At 43.9% G+C, this 21,094-nt stretch overlaps 1 protein-coding gene across 4 annotated transcripts in view; it reads right to left on the bottom strand.

Annotated features, from left to right (window-relative positions):
• Positions 1-21,094, bottom strand: part of RAD18 (RAD18 E3 ubiquitin protein ligase) — a 742,369-nt gene that overhangs the window by 151,328 nt on the left and 569,947 nt on the right. For all 4 annotated transcript variants that reach the window (XM_078662418.1, XM_078662420.1, XM_078662419.1 and 1 more), the window contains one exon: positions 14,646-14,931. In XM_078662418.1, coding sequence (XP_078518544.1) covers positions 14,646-14,931 — 286 coding nt within the window. The remainder of the gene's footprint in view (positions 1-14,645; positions 14,932-21,094) is intronic.

The raw sequence follows: 21,094 nt of genomic DNA on the forward strand, positions 1-21,094 counted from the left end.
TCATGGCTAGTGCGATCCAACTGGGAATTATCGCATTCTGTAAACAATTTGTGTCTTACCAGCGTGGCGGGTTATCCACGAAGGGGACTGGGTTCTGAGGGCCGGGAAGAACAAGGTCCTATATCTCCGTGCCTTTTACGGGGTAAGGGTTTCTACCGCTGCATCTGTTGAAGGAAGGGAAGAGACGAGTGAAAGATTGGCTATGAAGTTAAGCCTCGTGGAGCCGCTCGTTTTGTTCGGTGCGGCGTAGGTTTAAGTTTAAGTTTACCTTCCGAGTACGATGACTCCGTTGTAGATGGGGTTCTGGGGGACGAAGGAGCGATGTCCTCTCGGTCCGCTGCTGTAACTGCAGTCTCACAAGGTGCTGCCCTCATGTTACATAAGGCAGCATGTTAATGGAAGTAGAGAGAGGCCAGCTTGCAGCGGCCATTGTGGAGCGGCGTTTCTACCCTAGTGGTGGCCATTTTGGAGTGGGTATTCAGGTTAGCTTACGCAAGGAACCGATTTTAGAGCAGCCATAGCGGTGTTGGGAAATTAAGGTGATTGCGCTAGATTATTTACAAGTTGCGGGAGTGATAGTGCTGATAGTTGGGGAAGTGCTCACTGAAGTGACGCGAGTGGCCATTGTGATACATGAGTGAATATGCAAGCTGTGACAATAATTACGCCGATTTGAAGATTGATTTTTAACAAAATTCATCGTGAGTACTGTCAAGACATCAGAGACCTCAGAGAACACGATTTTGGAATAAAATGATGCCTTGCACCATGTTTTGGATCGATCATAGTCAATTTTTGCTTGTTACCAGAACAGAGAAAGAATGTTTATAATAGGGTGGTCCAATCTTCTGCTCGATTCAGGCCAGTCCTTATCGTATCGAATTGAATCATTGTCTTTAGCTCCTCTTGGTTGAGTATTTGGGCAATGTCTCCTCCTCTAGCCGGTAGCTTGACCACTTTCAGTATTGTCCATTTTAAGTCATTTTCGTTGTGCCCAGCTTCCACGAAATGGTCCACCAAGGGGGCATTGGTTGTCTTACATCTTACACGGCCTTGTGCTGGCCAATGCGTGTCTTGGCCTTTTGTGTGGTCTGGTCAATGTATAGTTTTGGACAGGGACATTGTATTGCATAAATTACATTTGAGGAGTTACAGTTAGAAAATGAGCGTCTCTCTAACGTGGTGTCATTGTGAGTGAATTCCTTGCCCTCCACCGTGTATTCACAGACATTACAACATCCACATTTAACATGGCCTATCAATGGTGGTAAACCCCAGACTGCCTCAAGTGTGTCTCCCTGTGGTGTTATTGGTAATGCTGCTCTCACAAGATGGTCTTTTAAGTTCTTACTCTTACGGAATGCGAAGAGAGGTTTATCAATGTATACTGAGCCTGCATTAACTGTGGGCCAATGTTTAATAATTGACCTTCTAATTTTGTTAGAGACCGGCGAGAAAGTTGTTTTTCTTTTGGCGTCAGTAAAACCTCTCTTGGGCAATACCATGCTCGTTTGAGGGCCTGCTTGACTATTTTCTTTGGGTAGCCGCGATCTTTTAGTTTATTCGAGAGGACTGCAGCCTCTTGGAAATAGTCAGTTTTGCAGGAGCAATTTCGTCTGATCCTGAGGAACTGAGAGTATGGTAGGGAGTCCCTCAAGGCCCTAGGGTGGTTACTTTTGTAGTATAGAAGCGTATTTCGCTCCGTTGGCTTCCTGAAGAGTTTAGTAAGGAGTTCACCTTCTGAGTGATAGATGGTGAGGTCCAGAAATGCTACTGACAATTTGTCATGGCTTAGGGTGAATGTAAGCCCACAGCAGTTGTTATTAAGCCAGTGTAAGAAACAGTTTAGTGTTTCAATGGTCTGATTCCAAATTAGGAAAATATCGTCTATGTATCGCCTCCATATTTTAATACCTGTGAAGAAGGGATTAGATGGTGTCAATATTGAATTTACTTCTAGTTGGTCCATAAACAATATGGCCAGGTTGGGGGCAAAAATAGCCCCCATGGATGTCCCCTTGATCTGTTGGAAATATGTGTTATCGAAGACGAAAAAGCTTCTCGTTAAACACAATTCCAGTAGTTGGAGGATAAACAGAGTGGGCACCCTGTGTGGGCGTGGGCGGGTATCGAGGATTTTCTGAATGACCAATATTGCTGCCGTTTGTGGAATTTTGTGTACAGTGATTCCACATCTAATGTACAAAGTGTCTCAAAGGGGATCAAATTTGTGATGTTCCACCAGATTGATCATTGACATGCTATCTCTCACATAGCATGCCGTGGTGGGAACAAACTCTTTGATAAAGAAGTCTACGTAAGCACCCAGGGGTTCCAAAACTGAGCCGCACGCGGAAACAATGGGCCACCCAGGTGCATTCATTAGATTTTTGTGAATTTTGGGTAGTGTATAAATAACTGGTAGTCTCTGGGATTTGATGTTGAGAAAGTTGTATTCTTTTTTACTTAGAAAGCCTTCTGTGTAAGCTTGAGATGTCAGTTGGGAAATGATCTCTTGGAGTTGCTTTGTGGGGTTCCCTGGAAGTCTTAGGTAATGGTCCGGGTTATTTAGTTGGCGCATGATTTCAGCCTTATACATTTCTGTTTCTTGAATAACAATCCCACCACCCTTGTCTGCACTTTTGATAACTACATCTCTGTTGTTTTTGAGTGTTTCAATTGCTTTTTTCTCTTGGAATGAGATTATACAGAATAAACAATTTGCTGTTCTGTATTGTGGTAAGATCTCTTAGTACAAGTTTCTCGAATACTATGATTTCAGGGGGTACCATTGTAGATGATGGCTAGAAAGTGGATGGTGGTCGGAAAGGAGTATTCATGGAAGGAACGGGGCTTGGATGTAATTGGAAAAATGCTTTCAAACGGACTGTTCTGAAAAATCTTAACAGTTCCGTGTGCAGTTCCATAAAGTTGGGGCGAATGGTGGGCACAAAGGACAGGCCTTTTTTAAGTAGTTGAAGTTCTACATCTAACAAATTATGCTGTGAGAGGTTAAAGATGGGTATAATCTCTGCAGGTTTCTCAATCACCATTGGTAAAAAAATTTCCTGGTTCTCCTCTCTCCTGGGGGATTGAACCATCTTTGCGGTTTCTTTACGCGCCCGCGTTGGGGGGTGTTGGGCTGGCCTCTGGCTAAAAAATTACTTTGGCCACCACCGCGTCTTGCGTTTGCACTAGACCCTTCACCTGGGTCTGAGCTGTCAGACGATTCAGCTGAAGTGTCCAAGAAAACTAGGGTAGAAACGCCGCTCCACAATGGCCGCTGCAAGCTGGCCTCTCTCTACTTCCATTAACATGCTGCCTTATGTAACATGAGGGCAGCACCTTGTGAGACTGCAGTTACAGCAGCGGACCGAGAGGACATCGCTCCTTCGTCCCCCAGAACCCCATCTACAACGGAGTCATCGTACTCGGAAGGTAAACTTAAACCTACGCCGCACCGAACAAAACGAGCGGCTCCACGAGGCTTAACTTCATAGCCAATCTTTCACTCGTCTCTTCCCTTCCTTCAACAGATGCAGTGGTAGAAACCCTTACCCCGTAAAAGGCACGGAGATATAGGACCTTGTTCTTCCCGGCCCTCAGAACCCAGTCCCCTTCGTGGTTAACACGCCACGCTGGTAAGACACAAATTGTTTACAGAATGTGATAATTCCCAGTTGGATCACACTAGCCATGATTTGACTAAATCACCTCACTTATCCTTAACAACAGATGCAGCGTCTTGACCTCTGCGGACCCGCATTGGAAACCAAATCCATAGGACGCACAGGTATTAATCCCCCACCCCAGCACGCCCAGAGAATACCCCCGGCATGCCTTAACCTTCAGCTAATAAGCGCTATTCCTTCCCTTAGGCAGAACTTCTAAACCGGAGCCTCTGAAAACTGCGCTGGCAACCAGCCGCACTGGTATGCCCCTTGCTCCCAATATTGAGAGTCAAGGATCGGTTAACAACCCCCTTTTTTCACGAGTAAGTGTAAGGCGCCAGCCTCCCCTAGGACACGGTTTGAATGTACACATGTGCCTGCTCACGGGTTGAATATTCATGACAAATAGTCTTGCATAAACCTCAGGAACTGTTATAAATATAAATATGACGAGTAACCATGTCAGTTGAAATAGATTGAATACATTGACACCTGTCACTGACGCACCCGGTCATGAAAGCCCCTGAAACCTTTACGTTATGTAAAAACACCAATTATTACACGTTAAGCCGATTCCGAATAACTGTGAGATGTACAAAGTAGATGGACTGTTTGACTTGTTGAAAGTACACTTTTTAATTTAGCCTCTGGCTATGACTTTCTTCTTCTTTTCCTTCCTTCTACCTCCACAACAGGCGGTTGTATTATAAGTACAGGCAGGCAAATGTTTGTCAATTGTTGTCCTGATGATGATCCCATGTAATTAGAGCGTAAAGGGATCGAAAAGTCGACTTTATGTAGTGCTTCCACAACCTTACCATTGCGTTGTACTCTAGTTGTGTCTAGTACTGACTGGCAAAAACTTTAATTGAACACTGATTTAAAAGTGGCCAGTATTGCTCTTCTTTGCCTGTGGAATCCCCTCCCCTACATGTTGTTTGTCCCTCTTTAATAAGGTACAGGACTGTGCCTACAAACTATTCATACAAGTGTTTTTCATTGTGTTCAAAATAAATACCCTGTCCGGCTGGACAGAGGACAAATATAGCTTCCTATTATGGCCTATATTTCATTCATTTTCTTTATTTTTATAAGTTTAGGACCCTTGTATCAAAAAGCCAGCCTACTGCTTTTTCAGGGTGTCACCACATTAATTAAAACAGAAATATATCCTGATAAATTAATGCAACATCAATAAAATCACTTAGTGTGGTATCATTTTACAAATAAATTCATTAAGGCATGTACCGTACTGTTAACTCTGTGATTATTAATGAAGCATTTTAAAGCATTTCAATTACCTACATTGAAACATTTATTAAATCACTGTTAACTTTTTCATTGTCAATAAAGCATTTTTAATTTCAATAAGCTGTGTGCATGAGTCTTTCTTTTACATTTATCATGCTGCAGTGGAGTATTAGTATCCACACAGAGGGGTTCCCACACTCCCGAGTCTTTGGGGCAAAACCTCAATTCCTGGAGTGCTTGAAAACCAAGTAACCTTATCCCGGGATCCTACATGCGTTCCCTTGGGAGACTCATGGTGGCAACAATGAAATACCTTGAGGGGTTCCTGTGGAGAATGCTACACTCCTGGCAGCCCCCTCAACCCTTCTGCTTTATGTTAGTGGTGCCCCCGCCCTTCCTAGGGCACCACAAGAAGCAATTAGTATTATGGGGTGCTCCAGGCCCAGCTGATAAGGATGTGGGGGTTCATGGGGCAGTCCCCTGCTCCACAGCATTGTTTTTTCCCCCATTTTGCTGATGCATTCATGCACATTTTTTGCTCCAGGATTGCGAGATGCTCATTAATATTCGTGAGCCTCGCAATTTGCGACCCCATTAGGAATCGCTAACAGTGTCTGAGACACTGTTGTACATTGTGATTTGCGACTCGCAAATTTCAACTCTCAATTTGTTGCAATTTGTGAGTCGCAAATCACAATGGTCGTACATCTGGCCCTTAATAAGCTGGTGGGAGATGCTATTAACATCGTGGCCAAACCCAGTCCCCACTGGGCGGACCAAACGTCTCCCAGTGCTCTTTCAGGCCCTGTTGGGCTGATTTGGACTGGGGAAATTGCGTTTTACACCTGGTGGACCAGAATTGTTGATTTGTGTCCTGGTGCACTCTAAAATGTTTTTAACTCTTGGGGAGCTTGATGCCCTTTTTTCATGCTTCCTGTCCTTATGACCTGCCCTCTATCTGGCGCCTTGGGTTCTAAACAGCCCAGAGTCACGTCCAGCCTCACGCAGCAGTTCTCAAGGTAGAATCCCTTCACTGGTCCCATAGTGTCTCTGGACACTTGAAGGGCACCTGTGTTATAGTGGAAGTCAGGAGTAGGAACTCTGAGGAGCGTTACCCCTCTGCAGGCCCAGTTCTCACAAGTCCCATAGGAACTCTTCTTCTCAGGGCCCCCCAGCAGGTCCATCCCTCTACTGTCCCCTCAAGGGGTTAGGTGAATTCACAGAATCCCACATAAAGCTAATTCTCTAGCACCCCAGACAGGGGTCTTGCACCTCTTTCTTGTTCTGGGAAGACACATCATCATTCCACCCCGTCCTACCCTCTCCTGCACAGAATTCTGAGCCATTTCATAATAGCAACTTAAAAGACCCTGTCTAAGAAACTAAGTCCTGGGTTCCGTCGCCACCCTTTTCTTTCCTAGGAACAGGTTCAATCACTGGCAGTCGGCTATACTGTGTGGGGAGGCCTTTAATCCGCCAGCTTGGCCAGCAGAGTAATTACATTGGCACGGCAGGGGAGCAAAGTCCTGGAATCTAATTAGAAGCGGAGTCAGAGAAATATGAGAAATCCTCAAGTGCCAGAACGAGTGTAGATGCGAACAAAATGACATTGCATCTGCACTTGGGGCCCATTTTTACTATATGATCAGTGCATCACTTTTGTCCCTAGGCTCAAATAGGGTAAAACTGTGCTTTGGGTCAGAGTTTGTCCACAGCACGAGCATTTTTCAGTAATAACTATAGAACCCCCTACACTGTTAATGCCCACTCACATGATGAAGCCTACGCCAGGCTACCATTAATTACTGGCGGGTCCCTTCTGTGACATGATACCTGTGTGCAGATACAGAACAAAGCTGGATGGTAGTCTCCGACGCTCAGTTGCACACGTGTGTACACGTGTTCACATGCAACCAGCTCTGAGCAACTTTAATATATAAAGATGAAAACCAGGAAATAAACTTTATATGGCAAAAAATACATTTGGTTGAAATAAGGACATTTTAGATGATTCTTTACAGTATTTTATAATTAAACCATGGTAATGTACTGTGTCCAGCTGAAATACTTTAGTAGTTGAATCACTTGGGAATCATGGCCCATAATTCGAATAAAAAAAGGGAGTAGAATTAGTTCACACTTGATTGATCTTGTTCCCACCCCACCCCCCTCCCCCACCACACACACACAGTATTCATAAGCATGTAGCCGTCAAAGGCGGGAGCAGCTGGGGCTCTTTGCAGTGACCTATGCAGCTTTTGTTACACATACGTGATGAGTCGGGTAACACCCGACGCCACTATATGACAGCATACACTAGAGTACCTCAAAAAATGTCCATGTACATTGTTTTTCTCTTGGACAAGGTGCTCCATAGAGTGGACCTGCGATACCCCCCATCATGTTAGGAACAGGCCCCACAAAACCTTCTGACAGCAATGTTTTCAAGTAATGCTTTAAAAATACCCTGTTTGGAAGTTCTTATTCACATAGTGGCTGTAGAAGCAGTGGATCCGGCTAAACAACAAGACTGTACAATTTGGCCCAATCCCAGCATTTACAGTGTGAAGAGGCGGGACCATCCTGAGCAAGGGAGCCTATAGCAGCTTTCCACCTTACCTTACAAACAGAGTCAGCTTAAATTGGCGAAAGAGGAAGGCCCTGCTTCTCAAAATGGCCATTCCCAAAATATAAGACAGGCATTTTCAAACCATTTGCTAAACCATGGTGGCCAATTTCTAAATATATTTTTTATTAAGAATCTGGAGGTGGCAACTTTACTTTAGCCATTCATTGTCTGAGTATCAGAATATCAGTAAGAACAATATTGACTGGCATAAACATGGTTTCCTAAATATTTTTGTAAACTATATTCAGCACAAGGCATTGTTTGCGAGATTATAATTAATACACGATTTTCTGGTACCATGCTAGTGCCTTCCTGTGTTTGGACATGCAGGTTCACCATTAAAATGTTACAAATTAAAGCTGAATCACAGATCATCAGATGCTAATGTTCTAAAAGCCCCATCTGGGAAGAGTAAAAAGCTCCAGGAGGCGGCCAGATCCCTGCTCCGTGCAGTCAGCTCCAGAGGGTGGAGAGGAGGTGGAGTTGAGAGCCTGGGGAGCAAGAAAAGGAAGTCTGGAAATCATTGATCGGTTTTCTTCTGCAGAAAATCAAAGGCATATGTTCATGGAGTTTCACCACTTCTTCCTGACAGATGCAGACTTCCTCAGATTAAGGCAGCACATAATGGGTGCAAGTTGGGACAAACTCAGCACAGTCCATGGTTCCTCATCAATAACACCTAGCAATAAGACGCACATGAATTTGCAAACTTCTCTCCTGTTGCAGTCAAGAGAAAGGCCATCCAGAGGTCTTTGCTGAGTGAACTGTGGCCAGAGTTTTGATGGCTTGAACCTTCTCCATAGACATTCCACAATCTGGTGGGCGGGGAGGTTCTTTTGCCAAGACATCTTCTGCAATCATCTAACACCTGACCTGTATTAGACCAAGAAGGGCAATACTAGCATGTGAAGAGTGAATATAAAGTGTAATGCCTGTTCTTAACAGTGCTTAGAAATGGCAGAAATGCAGCATGGCGCTCTATATAACACAGAAAACAAGATATTCTTATGTTGTCCTTTCGGAATCTCAAAACGTAAATAAACCAACAGCATTTTTCTCTGCAGAGGGTTGCAAACCCTACTTGCAATGACACACATTCAGCCGCCTGATGAGAGGATGGAATGCATACACACATATGCAGCGGCAGCTCTTCCGCAATGGCGGAGGAGCGTCGCCCCCACTGGCTCAGAGCCAGCAGCTGAAAAATAAAAAGATATTTTATTATTGTTTTATTTTTGGCTGCTGGCTGGGCCAGCTTGTGTGGGGAGGGGCGGGCAAGGCCCTGGGAGGGAGGAAGAATGAAGTGGCATGTTTGTACGTCCAGCCATCTTAGGCCGTCTAAACAGACATGCGCAGTTAGGTTGCACCAACCCAGCTGTGTTGCACAGCTGGGTTGGAGATACAACACAGATCTCCCTGTCCCTAAGTGACTGTTAAACCAGCCCAATCCCTGTGCTGCTCTCATGCTATTGGCAATAGCATTAGAGCAGCGCAGGGATTGTACAGGGAGTCGCTGATATGTCCCAGTGTGTGCTGGGAACAGGAAGCAGCGGAACACCGAGGCGCGAGGCAGCCGGCAACTTCGGGTAAGTCTTATTTTATTTTTACACCTCACATGCTCCCTACCTCCACCTGCCCCACCACTTTTTGTTTGTGTTGGCCGCTGCTGCACATATGTGATGCAGAAAAACCATTCAAGCATTAGTAGTCATAACAGGTATTTCTATACAGCTTTCGTCAACGCGCTTTACACCTACCACCCAATTACTACCTAATCAAAATAGGTATTCATCCTAGAACTTACTACCTAATCAAAACAGGTATTCATCCTAGAACTTACTACCTAATCAAAACAGGTATTCATCAGAGCAAACGCCCTGCTGAGTTTGACTGCAAATTACCCTCCCTGCTTCCTTTTGCCTTGAATAGACCTTTCACTAATTTAAGAATGAAAGCTAAGTAAACTGCATTCTCCCTTCCCCTTAAAATGATTCCCGGTATGATTCCCAGTAATTTACCTGGAGACATTCATCCTTCTGCAGGGCTAGCAGCCTGCTGCCCTGACACATGCTGAGGACTGGACGCGGATAGCAGGCACTGCTCGCGATACATCAGCACCATGCAGGGAAGGACTCTATATTTATGCACAGTAATAGCAGCTCAGCCTGGGCATTGCCAGAGCTAAGCTTGCGATGAATCAGACCATTGCTTGACCAAAACTAAGTGTACTGCGGTATCAGGAGTGCCCGCCACACCAGCCACGGAGCCCACCTCAGGACCATGCCAAGGGTTCCTAGATTCCAGGGCTCAAGATGTTCCTGGAGCTTCATGTGTTACTCTGTAAACTTCAATGACGCAATGCAAATCTATTCCATTGTTATAAGCACCATTAACTTTGCTAATGCTAACGGTGGTCATTTACAGTGCTATGAAGACAGAAGACTGTGTGCTATACAGATAATAGATACGATTCCAGAAATCCTCATAACTTGTATCTTGAAGGTCGCTGTATTTGAAAACTGCTTGGCTTTTTAGTTCACCATTAGAAGACGGTGAAATTAGTGCAAAGGCAGCACTATTTTGCAGAAGAGAACACAGTAAGAAATGTGGTGGTGCTTATCACTTCTGGGCTTACGGCCTACTCTTTATGAAACACAAACGCAAAACCACGGATTTAGATTTTTAACGCATAAGCAAATACATATTTTTAGAGAGTTACTTCAATTCTCCTTGCCCACAGCCCAGTCAAGGAGGAACTGACCCTCTTAGCTACTCAAATATGTATTCATTTAATTTTTAAGGACGAAAGCACTGCCACCGAAAAAGACTATGTTATGACATACGTGATCATCTAGTGCCTACTGTGCTAGGAGTACAGTCCTTGCAGCACTAAAAATTCCACTTTTTTTCTTAAAGGTGAATTTAAAATGATGACTTATGAGCATAAAAAGTTGGCAACATTTATGAAACTGAGGCTATGCTTTTAATACGAGATTAAATTGAATATATTGGCCTTTTTAATCCATGTCTTTATTCGATTGGATATAACATATATACTGGATATAAGGCTGTGTGTCAACCAAAGCTAAACGCTATTCATAAAAAAAGTAAACCACTGCATGCGATCAATCAAAAGTCTATTCAATTGTTCAGTTCCAAAAACTCCAGAAGACAATTATAAAGTTTCCCTGCAGACGGCTCTATCAGGCACTTGTCAGGAGCTCTTTTCCAATCCGGTAAGTGAACTAAAACAATTCTGCAGCCAACATCCGCCCAGAGCAGCAAAGGAGTCTTCCAGGCAGGAGTTATCTGATAGTTTTGCAGGCTTCTGTGTCTCGTTAAATCAACGGGGCTCAGCAGCACCCCCGCCCCAGTGCGAGATAAGGAGGTTCCAAAATTTAAGAGCAGGAAAAGTGCGAGGGACAGAAAGACAGATTCTGTTACCGACAAGACAATAATTTAAAGTTGTCAGCTAACTTGTGTCACCTCTTCCAGGAGGGTTACTACACAAACTGTTAAACCAAAAATAAATCTGGCTCAAAAGTGAGCCTACTACACATATTACCGACTCTACCATTAGACGAGCAGGTGTATAATTAATAGCAGCATCATGGTGGTCAAAACCATGCGGCCAGAACAGTATTTATCAAGATTATAATAGTGATGCGTAACTGAAATATGCCACACATTCTGTAGTTCCTAATGTACTGTCACGTTGATGAAATAATCAAAATAATGTTTTTAATAATCATTGTATATGATATTTTGACTTTCCTCTATTGGCGCCTTCACTTTAAAAGAATGAGGCAGCATAAAAACACCACACTTACTAAAGACACTTGAAAAAACTTTTAGGGCTAGATTACGAGTTTGGCAGTCCATAGGACCACCAAGCCTGCGATGGTGCGGCAGTCACCGCCTCACCGCGGTCGAACAGCTGAATTACAACTTTGAAGTTTGGACTGCCAGGGGACCGCTGCAACCGCCAGGGATCCGCGATCCCTGGCGGTGGTGCAGCTGTCTGGGGAGGCAACATGCTTGGTGGTGCCGCTGCTGCACCGTCAAGCATATTAGGACTTTCCCCACCACCAGCCTTTTCATGGCAGTAAGCCCGCGCTGAAAATGCTGACAGGTGGGAAAGAAAAGGCCCTACAGAGCCCCCTGGGTCCCCTGAGCATGGGGGTGTATGCAGAGGGGCACATGTTGCAACCCCTTATCTGCATCCCCCTCAGTTCCTGCACGGCATGTACTGCAGAATCAATGCCGAGCAGGAACTGTCTTTGGTGCTCCCATTGCAGTGCCTTTTTCATAGGCACGGCTGTGGGACCGCTAAAGATTAGCCAGCCGGCCACAAGAAAACTCGTAATCTGGCAGGCGGTCTTCACGCGGCTTTGGCGGTGTGGTAGCGTGGCAGCCCCGCTCCCACACAGCCAAAGTTGTAATCGGGTCCTAAGTCTGGTCCATAAGTCTCTTTATGGATCCAAGCCTCTATCACTAAATAAACGGTTTACATTGTATAAACTGCAGAGGGACCTCCGCTCTAAGTCCAGCGGAGTTCTGATGGGAGCTGTGATTGTAATGTGGCTGCTCCCAAGCTTTGGAACAGATTGACATTTTCCTTAAGATTCCAAAGTTCACTTTTTAAATTTAAATTTCCACCCTAGTCGGCTTCCTGCACCAAGAGGACCTCTGGTCAGGGTCACTGAAATTATGAAATTTTTCTGCTGCTGCATTTTCTGCATAATTATGGATTTGCCCCAGTTGAGACACAATCCATCATCTGATGCATATTGCGCTGATTTTAACAAAATAATTTGTTTCTAGCTCTAATGGATCAAAAGTTAGTAAAACGCAGCAACAAATGCTGCCGCGCACCCGAAAGCCCTTCACAAAGGCTGACTGGTCGCCTTTCTGTAGCTTAGTGATGTATATGGGGTGATGAAATACACTGATCATTTGGATTGTTATACCACCAATGCCTTTTTCTGAATAGTTTGTCCATGGGCCCCTAAAGCATGTATTGATTACTCCTTTAACTTAAAAAGTAGCCGTCTGTCGTCACTACTAAACCATTGACAGTGATCATTTCCGATTGAAGAACAGGATGTACGCTTTGAAAGGTGCTTGGCAGAGGTGGAACCTGTGTGTTGGATGCATAGCTGTTGGTTTTAGCTAAGTCTGAGTAGGCTTTCAGGGCATTCATCTAATTGTATTTCCCCTAGGTGTGTTGAACTGGGATTTTGTTGTGTTACTGTTTGAGACTGTAAAGAGTGTTGTATGCATGGAAGCTTCCTGTGTCATCTAGAGATGCAGATCCTGTAATGTCATTGTAGAAGTGTGGTTCTAGTGTTTAGAAGGAAAGATGAACATGACTGCGGAGTCCGAGACAGTTACATTGATGTTTGGAGAGATGTGCCTTAACCAGTAGGGTGACAGTACAGAAGCTGCTTCTCTCAAGCTTTCCTGAAAAGTGATTTAAGACATGTTCTGTTTTTTATTTTATAGAGCACAACAAATATCCTGATAGGGGTCCGGGAGCGAAAGCAAAAAGTTTCCAACAAAGAGATCGCTACCAGCAGATCCTGGAGTGACTAAGAGGTGTTGTCACAACAGAGTTACCTCTTAAAAAAGGCATTAAGCAAACTACTAGATGCAGAAGAGACAAGGTTTTAGAGCCTTCTGTGAAAGCGGCCAAAAATATAAAGGACGCTTCGCTGATGAACAGTCAACGTTTATTAAGTTACAGTGGGTAACCTAACGACCTCAGCCACAGCTCGTCACTCGGAGTCAGCTTCTCACTCTCGCCCCCGGCGCTCGCCTTGGAACGCTGGTCGCGGTGACATTCTAAGTGATGTCACCGCGAGCAGCTCCATTACATGCGGAGCCGCCGGGAGGGCATAAGGTGGGAGATACCACACCTTCCTGAATTGAAACCGAGATGTGAATTTCCACAGATGAACAGGAAGCTCATTCCAAAGTTTTAATGCACAACTGATGGCTTCTTGTACGGCATCTAGAGACCCTTGGTCGATGGAGCGCAGCAGAAGAGAGCGAGTGTAGCTCTTGAATTTATTAGGCAGATAGACCGGGCCTATTCAATGAGCTGATGGTCACCACCTGAAGGACCTGCATGGAAGGAAGAGAAGGACCTTCTTTAAGACCTTAAGTAAAATATGGCAATTGAAACCACATATTTGACCTGAGCCTTCAACATAAGGTTGGGTTCAAGGGAGGTGCGTAGATTTTTTTACAGCCTTTCCGGGAGCAAGGTGTACCATCCAGGAAGTGGGCAATAATGAAGAGGTAAAATACTAGGGTCTAGCCACAGAACCTCTTTTTTTCCCCAGAGTTAAATTTGAGGAATTCTGCTTCAACCAACTGGCGATAACTGTCATACATGTGTGAATAGGACCAAAAGGATCATTGCTAGCCCAATGTGCAGTGATAATAAACTGAGTTTCATCAGCAAAATTCCTTCATCGTACTCCGAAAGATTAAAAGAGTTTTAAAAGAGTTACAGAAGAGGGCAGATGTACAAATGAAACAGGGTATGGCTGAGTTCAGAGCCCTGTGGCACCGCTTGATGCAAGGCCATAAAGTCAGAGAGGAAAGAAGGCAAATATACCGCTTTTGTCACACCTGTCCGCTAGGATCTATAATAGTCAAGGTTGGGGTCTTTAATCCCGGATTCCTTTCAAGCCCAATGCCGTGGGAGACCGCACTGATTGCTGCTAACAGATCCACATGATGTGGAGGCGACCTCGAGGCTCGAACCTTGGTTTCCCAGTTCCAAAGTCGGCAGTCTAGCCGTCAGACCACATCCTCTCCCCGACACCTTCTTAAGGTTTCGAGGAAGAAGCTGTTATAAAATGTATACCGTGCCTTGCATGATAAAACTTACCGCCAACATGGCTTCACCAGCAGATGTATGTTTATGCCTGAGGTGGAAAAATATTTGCACCATTCCTGAACACAAGTTGGATCCTGCTATGTAATACTTTTTAAGAAATGCATTTTGTTAGTACAGATGTTTTCCTCATGGTCAGACCTTTTTTTCTGCTTAAACATGTATTTCCAAAGTCTGCCATGCTCACCTTGCTCTTGAGTGTGGGGACAGCGGGAAGCTGGGCGATGCTGAACGATAAGGTGTTCCCGCCTTCAGGACATCTGGAGACCCATCTAGTTGGCTTATTTCCTTGTTAAAATCCAGAGACCGATCTGCTGTCTCAACATTCACCATACCCTCTATAGGCTGATGTACCAGTTCATTCCCCAGCTCAGCATTTACAGACTGGTCTTCTCCACCACCGACAATGACCATATCTGGTGATGGGTCTTCTACAGAGAGCTGCTCTGGGCATTGGTTTTCAATGTCTTCTTCTGTCGGAAAAAAGAATAACAGGAAAACGTTAACAAAATGATTTTATGTGCCTACCAGTATGTCAGGCCCACTTAAGCTGAGCTTCAATGCAGGGCCAAAATACATCTCGTGCTTATTCCATCAAATGTACCTGTCGTTGCTGAAGCACAAAGCATATGAGAGAACTGCAAAAAACAAACCACCTGAAAAGCCGGCTTAGTTTCTACAATTACCATCCACTTATCAAGCAAGTGCATAGAAGTTAGCATAACATCCACCATGGGAAAGGTTACCAAGTGCAAGTGTAATGAGAACACGTATGGTAATAATTGCTGGGGGGAAACAAGCATTAGAAAGACAACAGATCTGACCTTGGCAAGGGTACTTTTTCTGCACACTAGCAACATGCTTTAAAGGTTTAACAGAAATAAAATGTAGCAATGCCTAAACTGGTGTCCATATGTTTGCAAAATTAATTAATGAAAAATAAATAATGAGAAAAATAAATTTTAAAAACATCAAAGCAGAAATTGGCCCACCAGCCATGGAACGGAAGTGGGCTGCTTTTTAGGCGGATGTGAATATGTACACAAGCAAAACACCGTCATTCACTGAGGAAAATAATTAATGTGTGGGCGTCTGAAACTATTGACACATGCTGTATAATGCAGGAGGTGGGAGTAAAAAGTCAATGACACTTGAACACACCAATTAATGAAAATGATTGACCAAAAGCTATGTATGGGTTTATATTTGTGTATGTATTTTTATGTTGATTTTGGGGGGGGGGGACCGGCTGGCGAAGCAACGAAAACTGTCTCTAAGCCAGACCTAAAAAGAAAGTAGAACTGACAAGCCATTCACACACGATACTTCGATACATTTCACAATCTCTCAATTTTTGTAATATCTGATGCCTTTTAATTTTTAAATTGTTTTTGCTGCAACAAGCATTGCATTTGATTCGACTCTCATGAGGTTTTCCGTTCAGAGTTCATAATGGTTTTTTTTGTTGTAAAAGCAGTGAGCAAAATGTGTCTAGCACACAGAAATGTGGGGCATGTGATCAACAAACATGAGTATGTTTCTGAGGTGGATGTACAGAGCCTACAACAATATTTGGATTTGGAATTTTCCACAAAGCTATCACTATTACAAAACTTCCACTTGTGAGAATCTAAATGCACACTTTCTTCTGGTAGTGAGGAAGGATTGCAACATAGCAAATTACTTACATATTATAGAGGAAACCCTATCTTAGAAAATTCAAAGCGGGACAGGATTTTTCAGTCTCACATAATGAACATTTTTCACCTTAAACGAGTTTGTCTTACACTTCAGACAGCACAGTAGATGGAAAAACCTTACTTAGAAAAGAACGGTATCATATTAATTTATACTTCACTAGCAGCCTCCCCCAACGTTGTCCGGGGCAGAAGGGGGCTGGGGGCAGCACCGCTGCAGGAGACGTGCAACAGAGCGGCCATCAGCGGGAGCAGCAGAGCGTACTTACCAGCTCCCGCGCCGCCGCTCCTCCCCGCATGTCGGGTGTGTGTCCCTTGCTCCTTCCTGCGCTCCCACCAGCATCGCCGCTCCTCCCCGCGCTGGGCACTCCAATGTAGTGTGTCAGTCCCGCGACACCGCTCCTCCCCGCATGTCGTGTTTTGTTCCTTTGCTCCTTCCTGCGCTCCGGTCCGGACAGCGAACGTCGCGTTGACGTGACGTCACGCCCACACGCCATTGCGCCTCTCGCAAGCGTTGTGACGACGCCGAACGCCGCGTGCAATCACTGTATCCATTTTCCCATATGGACTACTTTTCCCCTAACGTCCCCCCGCCCCCTAATTTATATGGTGTGGTTTTTCTATAGCCTATGTCCATCTCCTGGACCTCCCCTTTCCAACGCTGTATTGGGTGTTGTAATTGGTGGTGTACTTTTCGAGTTTACCTGGCTCAAAGGACACAGTTCTCTCTTTATAATAGTAGTATAGATATAGATAAATCAAGGAATACTCACTTATGTTCTTATTACTTGAGAGCGTAGCATCTCTGAAATGTATTGCTAGTCACCGAGAGCCTCAAATTCCACCTACCTCTTAAAGGAACACATGTTCACCAGTGAGTGTAGAATAAGCCCGCCCCATTTACTGTTGAAGTTTAAACCACACAAAGTTATCCATAAATAGAGATAGTCGTTTTCCAAAATCAGCCACTCTGCTTTCCACACAACACTTCTAAGGTACTTGCCAAATTTAAAATGTGTTATTTGGAAAAAATACATTTTAATAGTATTCAATCTCTTGCCTTGGATCAGACTGCTGATTGCAAGTCGAACAATATTCTGCATTTGCGAAAACTCAATCCTTAAATTTCTTCAAGCCGTCTCACAGTGACATTTTGTCTGATGTTTGGGATTATTGGGAAGAGACGTTTAGACACTGCTAGTTAACAACAGTAGTAGGGAGCCAACAAGACATTGTACATTTGGGAAAGATGGAAGGATTTCGAGATTTCACTTTTACCCAAATCCTTTTTATTAAGAATGACCACACATACAAAACGTACTGTCATAGGCAGATATTTTCGACACAGTCTAAAATAAATACAGGAGGGAACTTTTGTGAATAAAAACTGGATACATGTCTTTTTTTTGTAAGAAGGGGCATTTAAGGACGGGACGTGTTGGATTTCCTTGTACACATTATCCTTCTGCCCCTTTTAGGTTTGGGTGATCGAGCATCAGTGCGTGGCTTTTTTAATTATATCCCTTGCCTTACTATACCTAGGAGAAAAGGGAGTTAACCAGTAGCCTAAACCTGCTTCTGCCCCTTGGATAATGTAGTGTAATCTATAAACACTTACCAGATTATTGAATATATTTCAGTTCTGTTCCTGACTGGGGCAGTTATCTTTTTTTTTTTGGGCAAGGGTGTTATGAGAAATTTCCATTAATGTGCCAGTGTTTATTTTGCCGCCAATAGGTAATGGGCTACTAATCAGGATATTTGCTGGTAGTATTAGTAGTCCTAGAAGACTACTAATTGGTCTAGTGGTAGTTTCATCTTGATGAGATCCATTAGTGACATGAGTTCCTTCAAGACAATTAGGATCAAGGCGCAGGACCATTAAAAACATATTTCCAAGGTGGTCACATTCCCTCCAACAGTTTAGTGATAGGAAGGAAACTTTTCAGAGACTCACCCACAGTCATTATTAGATCGTTGTTTCCGGTCCAGGGAGGACCTGGCCTTGCAGTTCGGGCTGGACTGTTCCCATGAGGCACAGGGTCAAGACTGATTTGCATATGGCTGGGTCCAAACTGGGATGGCATGGTGAGCAAAAGAACGTTGGATTAAACCCAGATCTGTGCCAGAGGGTGAGTGGTTGAAAAGTTTCAGCGCTCTGTCCATCATCTTGTTGTGTTTGCTAGCGATAGGACTGGACAGATTATTCCCTATTAAACAAGTGTAAACCACCAATTCATACCTTTGAAATGTATTTTCTATAAATCGGATGAATGCTTAAGACCTTATTGCTAGCTTACGTCATATGAGAAAGCATCGAATACTATAATGCATCCGAACGGATAGAATCAAATGGTAGTGCTCTGCAGTTATTCAACCTAATAAGGTACTTTCAAAGTAACTTGCTAAGTATTGTTTAAAATGTAGTAAGTCAAAAGGTGATTCAAAAAGGACCTTAGGTATCACAAAGACTGTTTATAAAATGCTGCATCTCCAGGTGATCATTACAACTATATACACATGTAGAGGGCTTCACATCTGGAGGGGACCGGCCTGGCATTTCGGACTGGACTGAACCCACGGAAGCAGGACACAGAATGATTTGCATATAGCTACCCCTATTTAAAATGGCACAGTGGGCAATAAAAAGATGGAGTAGAATGTTGCCTGAGTTATTATCAGTGGCAGAGATTTATTCACCCATCACCTTTTTATTTCCCTTAGGGTGATACTCAAAGTGTGATTGGTATGGCCAGAAGGGAGTTCCTTGCTCACCGTACCAGCAATTAACTATATCTCAGTGTTGAGACCTAAGTAGCCCAAACTGGTCTGGGGTTGCCTGAGTTCCCATATGAAAGATACCTTGCATGGAAACTCGGCCTGCATCGCTCCAATTGGAGTAAAATCAAAGCTGATTTGCATATGGTTTTCTCTCTCACTCTCTCTCTCTCTCAGAGAGAGAGAGTTAGTTGTTTACATGGGAAAAAGCAAGGGACTGGAATGCAGCTCAACTATATACCAGGGGCTGAGATTAATTCAAGCATTCCACCAATTACCTTTTTTTCCTCTTATACTTGAGAGTGGCTGGAAATAACAAGCATTTGCAATAGGTCTTGCATTTAGGATAGTTTGAGTTATTGGCATTGTAAGGAAAATGCTACATGTAGAGCTGCATAGTACTACTCTTTGCATTAGATCACCACCTGGTGTTGGGCTCGGATGATTGCATGTTGTTGTCGTCTTGGAAGAAGTCTTTTGTAGTCACGAGATTGGTGACTCCTCTCTTGGACGATACTGCGCATGGTCATCGGCTCCATCCTTAGATTGTTTTTCGCCATTGATGGGAAATGAAGGAGTTAGTAGAAGTAAAGAAAAGATGTCCATGCGTGTGCATCTAAATAAGATAAAACTGGAACAGATACAGGTCCCGGGGAGGCGGGAGGGCGTTTTGTACTCTGCAGCTCTACATGCAAAGAACAGATGCATACTGGTAAGTAGCATTTTCCGTTGGAGCCATATGAGCTGCAGATTCTACACTTTGCATCGATTGTGCAGCAGTGTCTCCCCTAGCGGTGGTCACCTGTATCTGTTGCAGTAGTTTGAAAGAGAGTTTTTAGAACAGCTTGGCCTACTGCAGCTTGCTGCTTGGCTTGCACAGCAACACAGTAGTGTTTAGTGAAGGTGTGTGTTGTAGACCATGTTGCTGCCTTGCATATGTCTTCCAGGGGGATGTTTCCTAAGAAAGCCATAGGGGCTCCTAGTTTGCATGTGGAGTACACTCTAGGAGGAACTGTTAATGTACGTTTTGCTTTTTGATAGCATATTTGTATACATTTTACAATCCACCTTGCAATTCCAGCTTTAGAGATGGGGTTGTCTTCATGTGGTGGAGAGAAAGATACAAACACTTGTTTTGTTTTACAAAAAGATGTAGGCCTATCTATATAGTAGAGAAGAGCTCTTTTAACATTTAGTGTTTGTAGAGCTCTTTCTGCTACAGAGTCAGGGTTTTGGAAAAACACAGGTAACTCTACAGATTGGTTTAAATGAAAAGGAGTAATGACTTTTGGAAGGAATTTAGGATTAGTTCTTAGAACCACCTTGTTACGGTGTAGTTGTAAGAATGGTTTTTGTATAGTGAAAGCCTGTATCTCACTTACTCTCCTAAGAGAGGTAATAGCAATAAGGAAAGCTGTTTTCCATGTGAGGAATTGCAGTTCACATTTGTGTAGAGGTTCAAAAGGTGGTCCCATGAGCCTTGTAAGAACAACGTTTAGGTTCCACACTGGAGAAGGTGGTAACCTAGGGGGAATGATTCTCTTTAATCCTTCCATAAATGTTTTAATAGCAGGCACTCTAAAAAGAGACACATGTTGTCTGTTTTGTAAATATGCTGCAATTGCTGCAAGATGTAGGCGTATAGATGAATACGCCAAGTTACATCTTTGTAAATGTAGAAGGTAGCAAATGATATTTTGGATAGAAGCATCCAGAGGATCAATCTGGTCATTGTTGCAATAAATGCCAAATCTCTTCCATTTAGCAGTATAGCAAGCTCTAGTAGTAGGTCTCCTGACCTCTTTAATGATGTTCATACAGTCTGGTGGTAGGTTAAGATAACCAAACTCTAAGACTTCTGGAGCCAGATCGCCAGATTCAGTTGATTTGGGTCTGGATGTCTGATGTCTCCATGGTTCTGCGTTAGCTGGGATGGTGTCAGACGTAGCTTTTGGTGTGGAACTAGGGATAGTTCTAGCAGAGTTGTGTACCACGGTTGGCGTGCCCATGTGGGAGCTACTAAAATCAGTTTGAGTGACTGTTGTCGTAGCTTGCGCACTATTAGTGGTATTAGTGGTAGTGGCGGAAAAGCGTACGCAAATCTGGCTGACCAGTTTATCCATATTGCATTGCTCTTGGACAACGGGTGTGGAAACCAGGC

Source organism: Lissotriton helveticus, chromosome 9, assembly GCF_964261635.1.
Source record: "Lissotriton helveticus chromosome 9, aLisHel1.1, whole genome shotgun sequence".
Taxonomy (NCBI): Eukaryota; Metazoa; Chordata; class Amphibia; order Caudata; family Salamandridae; genus Lissotriton; species Lissotriton helveticus.